The sequence below is a fragment of the Poecilia mexicana genome, unplaced genomic scaffold (assembly GCF_051168715.1).
Source record: "Poecilia mexicana isolate PSO_F unplaced genomic scaffold, ASM5116871v1 scaffold_13, whole genome shotgun sequence".
Lineage (NCBI taxonomy): Eukaryota > Metazoa > Chordata > Actinopteri > Cyprinodontiformes > Poeciliidae > Poecilia > Poecilia mexicana.
In genome coordinates, this window is record NW_028263382.1 from 27,483,572 (window position 1) to 27,497,075 (window position 13,504).

Sequence of the window (13,504 nt, forward strand, 5' to 3'; positions counted from 1 at the left end):
TTTCAATATATAATACAAAATAAAGTTTTCTGTGAAGAAAACCTCTGAACTTCTTTGACTTATTTTTCAACACCTGATGGTGAAAAGTCTTCACTCAATAACAGCATCCACACCAAATCAATTCGCATAAAAATCTTGATTGACTTTTGGCGTCCGTTTTGTAATGACGCAGGATGTCCTGACGTCACCACACAGTCGGTACTGAAATGTTCTCGTGGTGGAAAACACCAAAACAAAGTGGACACAACAAAAATAAAAGGGACAGATTCAACTGAAACCTGCCTTAGTTGAAGTAAAAAATGCAAATACACACAGCCAAAGTATGCCATGCCATCCTGTAAGTTCTGCACTTAAAAAGGCTTTGCCACCGCTTTACCTACAGACTAAAAAGAAGGTAACGACACGCCAGTGCCTTAACCAAGATGACCAAAGTGGAAGTAACATGTGACACTACTTGCAACAGTTCCCTCTAAGTACGGATTAATGTTTGAAACTTTATAAATGTGACAAAAACACGTTAATGTCTCCATTTGTCATTCTGTTTTGCAAAGCAGACAGGAGAAGATCACCAGAGGATGCTTTGCAAACTTTTAGATTGAAGCAGACATCTTTGCGTAACAAATTTGAATGGAAGGTCCACTTGGAATTGAATCGTGGCCTCAGACCTCAGAATTGAATCGAATCTTGAGATGGTAAAAGATTCCCACCGTGGTGTTTAGAGCTACACAATATCAGGAAATCATGTGATATGAAAACATGTTGGTGAATGTTTCTATGTCTGTGTGATTTGCAACAGATACTTATCTATTGCAGATGGATAGATATTGCATATTGCAGATAGATATCACAGAAAACTTATTTTTGATTTATGCGTCAAAGGATAATGAGTAGCATTTTATTTATATGTTGCGGCGTACTATTTATTTCAATCAAAGTGGTTATTATTCCTCACAATGATGGTGCGATGACCATAAATTTAGAAGCCCTTTTGTTACCATGATCTGATAGCACAGTCAATAAGCAATTAATCAATTAATTGCATGATGAATTAAAATGAACTTGATAATTTTCATTCTGATGTTGAATAGTTTTTGAAGGGTGATGTTTTTGGGGACTTCATAAATCATTCTATTTACGATTAGAATGAATCGTAATGTACTGATACAAGTAATGTATCAGTACATTACTTGAAAATGGTCTCTCAAGATTGTCATTTATCGCAATTATTTCTGGGGCAATTTAAAGTACAGTGAAATTTATCGTGAAACACCTAAATTTGTGTTCCCTGATGAACTGAAACTGGACTGTTGTATTCAATCTCCAGTCAAATAGTAAAGGCGGACAACTCGTAACTTATTACAACAGACATAGCTTTTTGTGGGATTCACATTCCCAGCTATTCTCCAGAGCATCAGGCCTAACACCAGGCCGCGTGTGATCTCCTCCTCCTTGCCTTAAACTCCTGATCACCGTGTCGGTACAGACAGCAGCTGCAGATTGACTTCATACTGTGTACATAACAATGACTTTGTTGTCATTCCAGCGGCTTATCGGGCTCGTCATCGTCGGTGGGTGAGGGCAGAAGGAATTCCACAAAGTTTTGATACCAATTAAAGTGCGTCTGTCTCCCGTTATCTCATTTAGGCTGAAGTCAATATGATTGGCATAATCAGACATGCCTGATTGGGGCCTCCCATTTAATTAATCAGTCGCACTGTATCATCACCTGTGGCTCATTAGAGTAATTAGACAGAATTAGTCAGATAGACGGCCTCTCTCTGCCTGAACATTAGTGGAAGGAATTGCATTAGGAGGGCTGAGCACACAGACGTACACCTAAGTTCTGATAGCCGTCGGTAATGGGATTTGTTTACCCGTGACTGTTATCAGCGACGAGTATTTTTTTTATTTACTCCCCCTCCCCCCGTCACAGCGGTAGATGGAGAGATATTCGTTTCCAAAATGGCCCCAGCCTCCCCTGCCTAGTTGCAAACAAGCGCGCCCCATGCCAGATTTCGCCGGGGCGAAACATGTTCGACTTCCTCTTCTGAAGCCCGGTTCAAAAGAACACGGAGAAACTGGGCGCGCCAAACTCGCTGCGGAGGGCCCGCCTGTGCGCTCATGTGAGAGCACACTCGTGCGGAGCAGCGTGCGAGAGAGGCTTCTTGGCCAAGTCGGTGTTGAAGTCTCTCGAGGGAGTGTTGGCAATCTGTTCCAATCGTCTTTACAGCTGACCAGACGACCAAATGAACCAGGACAGGGACCGCTGCTGTGGGCCAGTCCGGCCAACCCCAAGCAAGGGCTGTTGCAGCAATCACGCAGACATTACAGCCCACTTAATGCTCTCCTGCGCGCACACACACCACACACGCACACACACCACACACACACTTTGTCCTCCGCTGAACTAGTCGGTGCAGACTTTACCGAGCTTTGCTCCATTTATAAATAGTGCTGGAGCTCATTTGAATAGTTTTTTTTTTTTTTAAATAAAAATCCTAGTAAAGTTTTATTGTTTTCAGATTTTAAAGACTTTAACGACTAAATAACCAGAGGATCGTTTAACACACAGAATCCCCGAACATGGTAGATCGTGCCTCGACTGAAAAAATACCACATTCTTGTGGTAATAAAACAAAGCTTTAAAACAACAATATAAAAGTAGTAGAAGACGTGGTGTAGAAAGTATTCCTTTCTGTTCACAAGAAGATGGTTATAGCTGGTTAATTAGCCAGGCGGTCTGTTCTGGTGCGAGTTTGACGCTTGTAGTTTTGCCAACTGGACCTTTTATTTTAAACAACCAGTGATACCTTTTTAAAAAAGATTGATGGGTTGACTTGTAAAATTCCAGAAAATATAAAAAGCTAGAACAGGACAAATGTGGAGCCCTTCAACCCCTGGACACTTGATTTCCAGAACCCTGCCGGACTGTTGAGGATGCACTTTTGAGTCTAGTGCACTTTAGTTTACACACCATAAATGTAGGTGTCTTTTAGGGAACACTTTTTCAAACAGTAAAGAGAGTCTTATTTTCAGCCAGATTCCCAGCAGTGTGCAGCAGAAGGTGTAGAGAGGTATTGCTTGTTTATTTGTTCTCCACGCAGCTGGAGAAAACATCAGGTTTATTTGTATAGCCCATTTCAGAAACAAGGCGGTTCAAAGTGCTTTACACCATAAACACGTAATACAGTAACTAATTGTGAAGCGAGTAATAAACATCACGTCTTGTCAAATTACATCATCAGCTTTCTTTAGCATCTTATTGAAAGGATTTAAAATCATAGGAACAGTACAGAGAGACGTCTCAGCAGCTTTTGAAACTGTACATTTTCAAAACTTTATTTGGCAGACACCTGACTTTCAGGTATTACAAACGGCCTGTCTCGGTAATTATTGAAGTTTCACTCTCATCTACCCGAGGCTTCTTTTTCCTGAAAGCTTTTTCCATCCATCCTTCCAAACTCCTTAATTTTTTTTTTTTTTTGGGTTAGTAGTTTGACTGCTTGACATGAAAAGTTTAATTATTGATATCAAATTGGTGAAAAAAAAAATCTTGGTGGCATTCCAGATGACTTTGAAGCATTTTGTTTGACATTAACAGTTCTGTCTGGTACAAGTTAGAGAAGTGCGTTTGCGGACTCGATTTGAATAAAGGCAGAAAATAAGAAAACAACTTGTTTAACACGCCTCATATGACTTAAGCTTGACCTAATTACAGATCAATGGGTCTGGAGGCGCTCCCCTCCTCTAAAACTGATCTTTGTTATTCTGAAAACCAAGTTTGTCCTGTTGACCTCTTTGCCGGCTGTTACAAATTCGTTTTGGCCTGTCCGTGTTCACTGTTTATAAAAATGAAAGGTCCTCATCTTTCTGTTTAGCCATCTGTTAATTAAGCTATCTGCTATATTTAGCCTCAGCAGTAATATCAGCTCCAAAGTGGGTGCGAGGAAGGATCAGTCAGCTGGAACGGCTGGCCACCGAGTCCAAGCTGAAAAAGTATTAGAACGGTTGGATGTAAGAGGTTAGAAATTAACACGTACGTCTTGAAAACCTAAACCCTTCCGCGGAGAGAAATTGCTAAAATGTAAAAATATAACCTTTCAGGAAAACGGTGTGTTTTATATGCCAGTGTTCCAATATCAATATCTGTTTTAAGCAACGTAAGAAAGATTGACGTTTGTCTCCAGCTGAACTTTGTTACACAAACAGAGAATAAAGAAAATTAGCCTCTGACATGGTTCTTGTAAAAGCTCACTTTGTTGGGTACACATGGAGACACTAAAAAACTAATTCCAGAAAGTGTGCGTCTGTTTTTCCTTATTAAAAACATTGTTTGCATCACAGCGGTCAGGGCTTTTAGGCGGATGTTGTCTTTTTTTTTTTTTTTTTTCTCCCTCGGTGCATGTAATGCAAAAACTGCATTAGGCAGAGAAAACACCAAAGCCTACTCTTTCACCAGTTAGCCTCAGGTGCATAAAATTGTTAAGAATTTTTAAATATGTGGTTTAATGTGCAAGAATAATATCTGGCAAGAGGGATTGTGAACTTTCGGAAGTCACGCTTCATTGACAAAGCAAGTGTAAAGTCTACCGTGGCCCGCTGATGTGGGCGTTATAGTTTGCTGCATAGTCAAAACCTGATTGAGTCTAAGGGTTACATTTTTTGTTAACTTAAAAAAAATAGTTTTAACTAACACCTGGCACCGACCCAATCCCTTTGTGATGTGATGTGTTTAGCTTAACGCTGAGAATTCCTTTGGAAATGGGGATCTGGTGTTGGGATATGCGCCGGGCATTGAGGCGGGATTAAAGTGAATTGAGGGCGTTGGGGATTGGCACATGACCTTCTGAAGCAGAGCTCTACTTTTGGACCAGGCTTATTTTTAGATGCATCGATCATCCGTTCCGCGGCCGATGCACAGTTCTGCATTTGAGGGTTAACCGGCAAAATTCTCATTGCGATTATTTTTATTCCAAGGACTGCGAAGCATAAATGGGTAAAAATCTTCAGCATATGCCAGTCCAACAGGAAGTGAAAGAGTCACAAGAATATCCCGATTTATGCACAAGAGCATTTATCTCTAACCTTTATTAGGTTTTGCAGAAATGCATCAGTACTTCTGCAAAGTGGGTATGATGTGAGCTCTTGGTATAAATGAATTTAGTAAATGGGGAAATATTTGACATTGTTTACACTTGCATTAAAAAACTGGCCAAGTTCTAGGTTTGTCTACTGTATAAATGTCTCATCAACCTCCATTCTTTGTGGGTTTCAGGGGAACTTTACAATATAGATGCACCAATAAATCAGAAATGATTGTAAATTCCCCTATATTTTCTATATCTTTCTTTTTCTTCTGCTCATTAAATTAATCAAAATTAAGACTTCCCACCATTTTTGCTCTATAAACACATCAAAGTGTATCTTTTACTTTAATGCACAAATTTGATAAAGAAAAACCCCCCACAAAAGTTGGGGAATCGAGCTTAGATAAATATGTTGAGGATTATCTTTTATTTCCTTCTTTTTTTGTTCATTTTTTTTACTGCATTCAAATCAATTACCTTTATCAAAAAATCTGCAGTACACTTTCTTTTTTCTAGAATAAAAAATTCAGACTCAGCAATGAGATCAGAATTATGTTCTAGCCAGGATTTGACACTTCTGTACTCACTACATCTCTATTTCTAGGCCACATTTTGGTGAATGATGGATGATTATTCCATTTAAATTCAGATCTGGTTCAAACTACTAGTACTAATTATTTAGACATTGTGGTTATCAAAATAAAATCTTGACGTAGTCGATACTGGAAAAATGAGTTATTCAGACATACTCGATAGAGTTCAAGTCACAATTATAACTATATTTGCCCAAATTGTTGCCTTATTTTGCTGCAGGTTTTAAACTGAACATGTCGAGAACATCCAGAGAAACATAAGATTCTCTTGATCTGACAAAAGCGTTGTTGGGAGCTACTGATGAGGACTGCCGCATGCTAGCTGTGCTAATGCTAAAAGCTAACATTATTGTTTATACTTTCATTCAATTTTACTTTAGAATGATTCTTTAGTTTGCCCTCTATTTTTAGAGGCAAATGGACAGAGAAATAGCACAAAAGCTCAATATGAGCTAGTATAATAAGCAAATCAATATTTTCCAGAATCTTTTTTTTTTTTTTTTTATCAGATCCCCATCCATATAGTGGATTAATTGTCAGAAACCCAGTTTCTGACAATTAATTTTAAGTGATAAAAAAAAAAAAAAAAAAAAAAAAACGTGTTAGGCTCCTCCTTCCGCCATGCTTTGCACAAGCTCCTGCGTACGCTCGAGTTCACTTACACATAGCGCAGCTGCTCCATGGCCACAGGCAGACAGCCTGCTACATCAACTGCACCATGGGCAGCAAGAGCAAGATGGCGTGTAAGCAAGTTTTTTTTTTTTTTTTTTGTACCAAGGCTATATCAGCGGTCTGTCAAAGAATATATGCTTTTTTTTTTTTTTTTTTTTTTTTTTTTTCTTCTTCTTCTTCCTTATCCCGGTTTGTGAATAAAACAGAAATAGCGGCTGGCCAGGGAATTAAACTTAATGCTGATGAAGGCAAATCTACTAATTAGTACTTGATCACGCCATTTCTTTAGAGGATTGTATTGTGTGTTTTCGATGGGGCGTGGTGGGATATATATGCATGAGTGTGTTTTGGGACCTTGTCAGCGGACTGGGCCACAAGGGCCCCTGTGGTAATGTGTGTATTAAATGATTAGTGCGTTAGTTAGCATAACGGCCCTTCAGCACCATTTAATCACTCTCAGGGGTGGGCGTCCTCACAGGGGGTGGATGGAAGAGTTTTGTGGTGGTGGTGGGAAGTGTGGGAGGAGGAAGGGGGACTGAGGAGCGAGGCGCACGGTGCAGGAAACTGAGGAGACTAAACTGAGGAACTGCTGGTTGAATGAGTGAGTGGATGATCTGTGGAGAGGCTGCAGGGGGAGAGAAAAAAAAGAAGAAAAAAAAAGAGAGAGAGAGGGCAGGAATCCAACAGCAACATAATCCGGCAATTGCCACACAGTCAGCAAAGAGAGATACAATCGGTACAAGTCTTGAACGTGTTGTTAATGTCAGAATTGTACCCATCGTCTGGAACAAGGCCCGTGAATGGCTATTAATAACAATGCAAAATAAATGTGGTTAAAGGCGGGGCTGAGATCAGCCTTGACAACGCTGTTTTAGATAATTGTTGCCGTTGTTATGTTACTCAGAGCGGAGGAGTCGTCTGGGGCTCACAGTTAATAATCGCTGTGAACTGCCTTGAATTTGCTGCCATTTGCTACACAGGTTTACACGGCCGACATAATTGTATTTTATGAACCGGCAGGGTGAATGACTAAGATGTTACAGCCAGGAAGAGCAGATCCTGTAGCAGAGTTTTGTTTTGTTTTGTTATTTTTTTATTATTTTTGGGTGGAGAAAGGTGTTGCGGTGCTGTCCTCTGGGTGGTCCTCGGCTTGTTAGAAGATCGTGCTGCTGTTTAAGTGTCTTGTGTACGTTTGCGGTGTCTGCTTTAATGATTTTGTTTTAACACTGATGGTGCTATGCGCAAAAAAAAAAAACAAAAAAAAACAAACTAGAGCAATAAATACAAATTTGTGTTTTTGGGTTACAGAAAGAACTAGATGCCACCGCCACACAGCTTGCCAACAGACAGGATGAGAGCGAGCAGTCAAGAAAGAAACTCATCGACCTGAGCCGCGAGTTCAAGAAGACGACGCCAGAGGTGAGACGGCTGAACCCACGCTAATCTTTTATGCAGCCATACTTGATAAATTTGTATATTGTTGAAAGGTTTGTTGAGACAAGTAAGTCATATATGACGTCTGAGATTGGAATATTACATCAACTAGTAAGAAAACCCTTCTGATACAGAAATGTGGGATTAAGGAAAATATGTTGGAACAAATCTGGGGAAAAAGTATACTTCAGAAAACTGACGCGTTGGGGAGGTAGCGCCTTTTGGATATTCCCAGAATCACTCGGGGAGTTTCATTGTAGATGGGCGCAAAGCATTTCCCAAAGTAAGAACATTTTCTCACTGGCAACTCATTCTCCTGAAACTTTTTAATTTACATTGTCTGAGAGGTCAAAAACCGGGTCATTCCTATTGATTACGGACTGTCACGATTACAAAATTTGCTGGATGATAAATTACCCCATAAATGATTGTGCTACTCAATGTTGTTGTTTTTTTTACACTATTTTCATGTAACGTATATTGCATTATCATTACAAGTTTGCCCCCTCTCAGATCAATAAACTTTAATTTCTGGAGAACACTCTAGACCTAGAATACACTTTAAATATCCCCAAATAAAAAAAACAAAACAACCAACATCCATAAATAAAACTGAAATATAAACCAAACGCAACCGAAGCCGTAGATATAATCGATTATGAAGTCTCTCTAAACAAAATTGCCCTTCAAGAAATATATTAATCATTAGGCTCGGACAGGTAAGACAGGTAAAGCTGCTAGTTGGGACATTTATAATTATCAAGTTCATTTTAGTTTATCGTGTGATTAATTGATTTATTGCTCAGACGTTGAGTGCGTTCTGCCACAGCAGTGTTGGAGAGTGACGTTGGTAAATGGAGTCGTTTTTCAGCAATGCAATTATGGAGAATGAAACGATTGCGCTTTATGACGCATGCAATTTCACTTGAAAATTTACAGAAAGGTGTAACTAACATTTGAAAGCGATTTCGCCGAACTAGGCTCCCAGATTTCTCGCTCTGAAAGTGAGAAGAAACAAAGCCCTAAAATTTAGTTTCGACTGAAAGAGTAACTTTCTTTCTTTCTTTTTCCCCCTGAAAATATGACAGTTAAAATTAACACAAAATATGAGCTGTAAAGTGACACGACTGTATAATAATGCTCTAGAAATAAAATGAATATTGAAAAGCTTAGCACTCTATATCCACAAAGCTCCCTCTAAAAGTTTGTGGTTTATGAAAATACACTACTTTCCTCCATTTACTCTGGTAACTTCATTGAAAACAATGGCGGGCTATAATGGCGCCATCAAACTACCCTGGTTACTGGAAAGAGTCCCGCGGTTATAACAAGCCTTCGCGTGGTGAATACTTTCTGGCGTTTTGTTTCGGTCGTTACCCAGTTTAAAATCCCCCAGAGTTCACATTACCTGTTAATTTTTGTTTACACAGCAAGTGTTTAGTACTTTTTGTTTGCTTTCACTAGACTCAAACCTGGTTATTAACTGCGACGCTTCCTTGTCTACATTCAGACACATTGATAAAATGAGCTGTCCTTTGTGGAAGTATTCGGAAACATCTGTGGAAGCAGAGTAAACCATCTTATCAGAGCCGGTTGTAGAGACGTAAACTGTAAAATGACTTTATACGCGTTTTAGAACGTAACCACAGTGAAATGATGATTTATAGCTATAAAACTTTGGCTTAAAATGCTAATTATAGCTCGCTTTTTAAAAAATCTTTGCCCAAAAAGCGAGAGTTTTACATAAATCTTTACTGGCAATATTGTTTTGCTTCTTAGTTGCACCTTTTTCCAAGAGATTTGGAATGACTTTACAAGAAGTTGTAAAGTTTAATCCATTTGACAGAATCACTGGTTGACGTTTTCTTCCTGACGTTTACGTTATTATTTCCACAACGGGAGCCTGTGTGTCTTCCACACACCGAGGCCGAACAAGACGTTGATCCACACTCCCGAAATAGGAGCGACCCCCTTTCAGCATCGACAGATGCAATTTACATTAACAGCCCGCTTTCTTGGACCCCACACAAGAAACAAGCCTGGGTGAAACGGGACGTTCTGGGGTGGGGAAAAAAAACCCTGTTCCGGGCCGCATGGTGGAAACGCACCTTGAGAGTTTGCCCGAGTGTGTCTCAGCATCTGCTTTGTTCATAAACGCCGCTGTGATTATTTACTGAAAAAAGCAAAGGGGGAGGAGAAGTCGGAGCAGAGAGATGCGGGCTCGTCTCCCAAAAATAGTCCCTCCATTAGTTTCCCTGAAATCCTAAAGAGACAAAACAGAAACCCCCTCAGGAGTTTGTATTATCTGACCTAGTTTTTTATGTGAGCAGAAAGTGTGGTCCCTGAGAGAGTGTGTGTGTGTGTGTGTGTAAGAGAGAGAGAGAAAGAGAAAGAAAGACAAGAGAAGCAGGAGGGGTAAGGGAGAAAAAGAGTGTGACAACACTACTAAGTGGGATCAGGAGGGAATTCTGTCCTGTTCCTATGTTCCCATCGCTCCTCCTGGGAATATTTGTTTCATCTCTGTTACCAAGGCAACACATTTTAAACCTCGCAGTGAAAACAAAGTATTGTTGTGTTATTATTGGTAATGTCACCATGGTGAATTATTGATGGTGGCATGAATAATGGATGAATGGTGTAGACAGTGGATAGAAAATCGTCAGCTCTCGGCGGAGTTGACAGCAGGCCTATTAAAGTTACCACAGGATGAGGATTGTGACGATTGACTCCAGCATGTAGCCTGTCCTGGTGGAGAGGAACTGTAGCTGCACTCCACGTTCACCTCTGAAATAACCAGCAGCACCCAGGAGGCAGTAAGGCGGAAACAAATAAACTTAATTAATCGGCTATTGAAATAATCAGCTAATTTAGTAATTGATCAATCGTTAGCTGGAGAATAAAGACTCAAAAAAATGGCCATTTGATTTAAAAAAAAAAAACAAAAAAAAACCCCACAACCATTCTGAGCAGCAATTAAGCAAAATGTGTACATTTTACATTTAACCCAGTTCAGATTTACTAAAATGATGCAAAGGGAAGAAAATGTTCATTTTCTTTAGAGATGCACGATATTGGATTTTTGGTCAATATCCAATATGCCGATGTACTAAAACAAATTTTTCCGATAACCGATACCAATACAAATATTTTTTTAACTACACCTACCTAGTGAAACTATATGGCTTTCTCTACTGTGAAATTAAAATACTGTATTATATTTTGTCAGTTTAGCCTGCTACAAAATGCAAATGCTAAAAATGAGGCTGAAATGATGAAATAAATGACTTTTAACTTGATTTATATTTCTCTCTAGACAATGACAACAGTAAACAGTACAAATTTGACGTTGTGCTGTGCTGCAGGCATCATTGTCGTATAAAAATGACATTTATATCGGTGAGTTATTTTGATGGAATGACCGAAGTTCGACATTAAGTTTTACAGCTAATATTGGCCGATACGATACCATAACGATATTGTGCATCCCCAATTTTTTTAAAGAATTGCATTAAAACGGTTTGTGATTAGATCAAAAATCTGTAGAATGTACCTTTTTTAATCCAATTAATCGTCAGATCAATCGATTAATTGATTACTGAACCGATCGTTAGCTGCAGCCCTGCAGAGCACACAAAGGAGCACATAGGCTGATAGCCTCGATCACAGAACAGAACTCACACATTCATCAGTGTAACAAGGCTGTGATTTAGGAAGACTCCTCTGGCGTCTGTGTGGCCCCTGGCATCTCCCTGGTATGTGGAGGAGGAATCCGAGCCAGGCCAGACGAGCGACTGGATTCATTACAGAGCTCTAACGGGCTCAATAGGAATCGGCACTAAAACTCTGCAAGTACCGAAGCGTCGGAGCCGCCTACCAAAACAGGCTGGTTTATAACATGTGATGGCCTGCGCTTGATTAAAAATCTTTGTTTTTGTGAAGTCTTTTTTTTCCCCCCCATCTGCATGGCTCTGTGTGTGGTTGACCAGCCCATAGAGGGGGCTGTCAGCTCTCTGTGGTCCACACCAGTCAACGGAGATCACAGTCACATCAGATCAAGACTGCATTAAGCGGAGCGGGAGTCCGTCTCTGATCCATTATTCAGCAACCAGGAGACCGGCCCACGTTGACTGTGTCTGGTCTGCCGAGCTGTACTCGGTGTGAACTGCACTCATGGTCTGCATAATAACACACACGCGCACACACACACACACACGTGCATGTGCGCGCTCACACAGCGGCGTTTCTAGCGTTTGGAAAGTAGTGCAAAGAAATGCAGCGTGAAAACAAAGTTTTTATAATTCATTAGAACTGACACACAGATTTTTTTCGCCCCCCCTCCTAAAGACTACATCTCACTGTGCTTCCTAATTTGACTGAATTATTTATCTGGTTTTTTAATTTCCTTTCAGTTGAGGCTGTGCTGCTAGTGGTTTTTTTTTTTTTTTTTTTTTTTTTTGGAAAAAAGGGAGAAGATGGGGATGATTGGAAAATGCCCCAAAGATTGCTGGCCAGAGGCAGTGGTAGTAAAAGAACACACACACTTGCATGGAGACACGCACACACACACACACACGCACACACGTTTGTGTTTAGCTGCAGGGCAGACAGACAGGGAATGGGAGTTCCATACTCCCTGGAGGATTCCTCAGGCTGGCCTGTCTGCTGTCTGCCGGCAGCTTACACACCAGCCATCCATCTCCTGCTGCCTGGGCCCCTCACTCCCCTTCCAAAATACACACACACACACTCGCAGATTGACCATGGTGTCTGTGTGCATTGTTATGTTATTTGGTCATAAATCTTTAGAAGTGGTGGGGGCTGGGGAAGCGGGGCTCCAGAGTGGACCGGAGGGGTTCAGAGCTTTACTGTCCAGCAGCTCGTACATGGCTGCTGTATGCTGGGTTAGGTGAATGCGTTTATTTATTTATTTTTCCCCCATCTGGGTCCTCCCATAAAGTTGAAAATTACAAAAGCACAAGTTTGAAAGATGAATGTTGAATCGTAAAAAAAACAAATATTTTTCTGTCTTTATTTTGAGGTGCATATTTGAATAAAGTGTGCTGCATGTATTCGATGAAGGAATTCTCCATCTGTGTATCGAAGCATACATTTTTACTAAGTTCAAGAAGTTTATCGGAGTTCATGCTGTTGAGTTGTTTATAGTCTGAAATTGGTGGGAGTTCTTAATTGTGCGTATAATAAGTTCAAATTTAGTATTTGTGATTAGAGCTGGGAAAGCAAAAACTGTGTCTGGCTGATTGATAGGTCCAAGTAAGGAAATGAGAAAACATATTTCATTTATTTCCTTCCATTTATGTCTGTTATAATTACAAAAAATAAATAAAATCCATTTTACATTGATGTACATTTCTTTATCACATCCTTTATATTTCATTTGCCAAAACATTAGTTTGACTTTTGTCAAAGTAGTTGAATGATTCGGTTTTTGAGTCGCAGACAAAACGTCACATACGCCAATTTCACAACTTTTCTTTCCTCTGCACCAGGGGCAGCCAACTTCTAAATGTTTCAGATTTGTCTGCAGCTGAGTTCTTAGCAGAGTTATTGGCTTAATTTGTCATGAAGTTTTGCAGAGGTTTGGTTATAACCCCATCATTTGATTCACGTGTGTTGAACCAGGGGAACGTCTACAACATGCACAGGAATTGAGAACAGGAACCTTTCCTCTACACCCTCCTTACCTGTATACGCTTGTCC

The 13,504-nt window shown here is 40.1% G+C and overlaps 1 protein-coding gene across 2 annotated transcripts in view; it reads left to right on the forward strand.

Moving 5' to 3' along the window:
- The window catches only part of cux1a (cut-like homeobox 1a), an 89,349-nt gene that overhangs the window by 16,026 nt on the left and 59,819 nt on the right, over positions 1-13,504 (forward strand). For both annotated transcript variants that reach the window (XM_088011976.1, XM_088011975.1), the window contains exon 2: positions 7,661-7,771. In XM_088011976.1, coding sequence (XP_087868102.1) covers positions 7,661-7,771 — 111 coding nt within the window. The remainder of the gene's footprint in view (positions 1-7,660; positions 7,772-13,504) is intronic.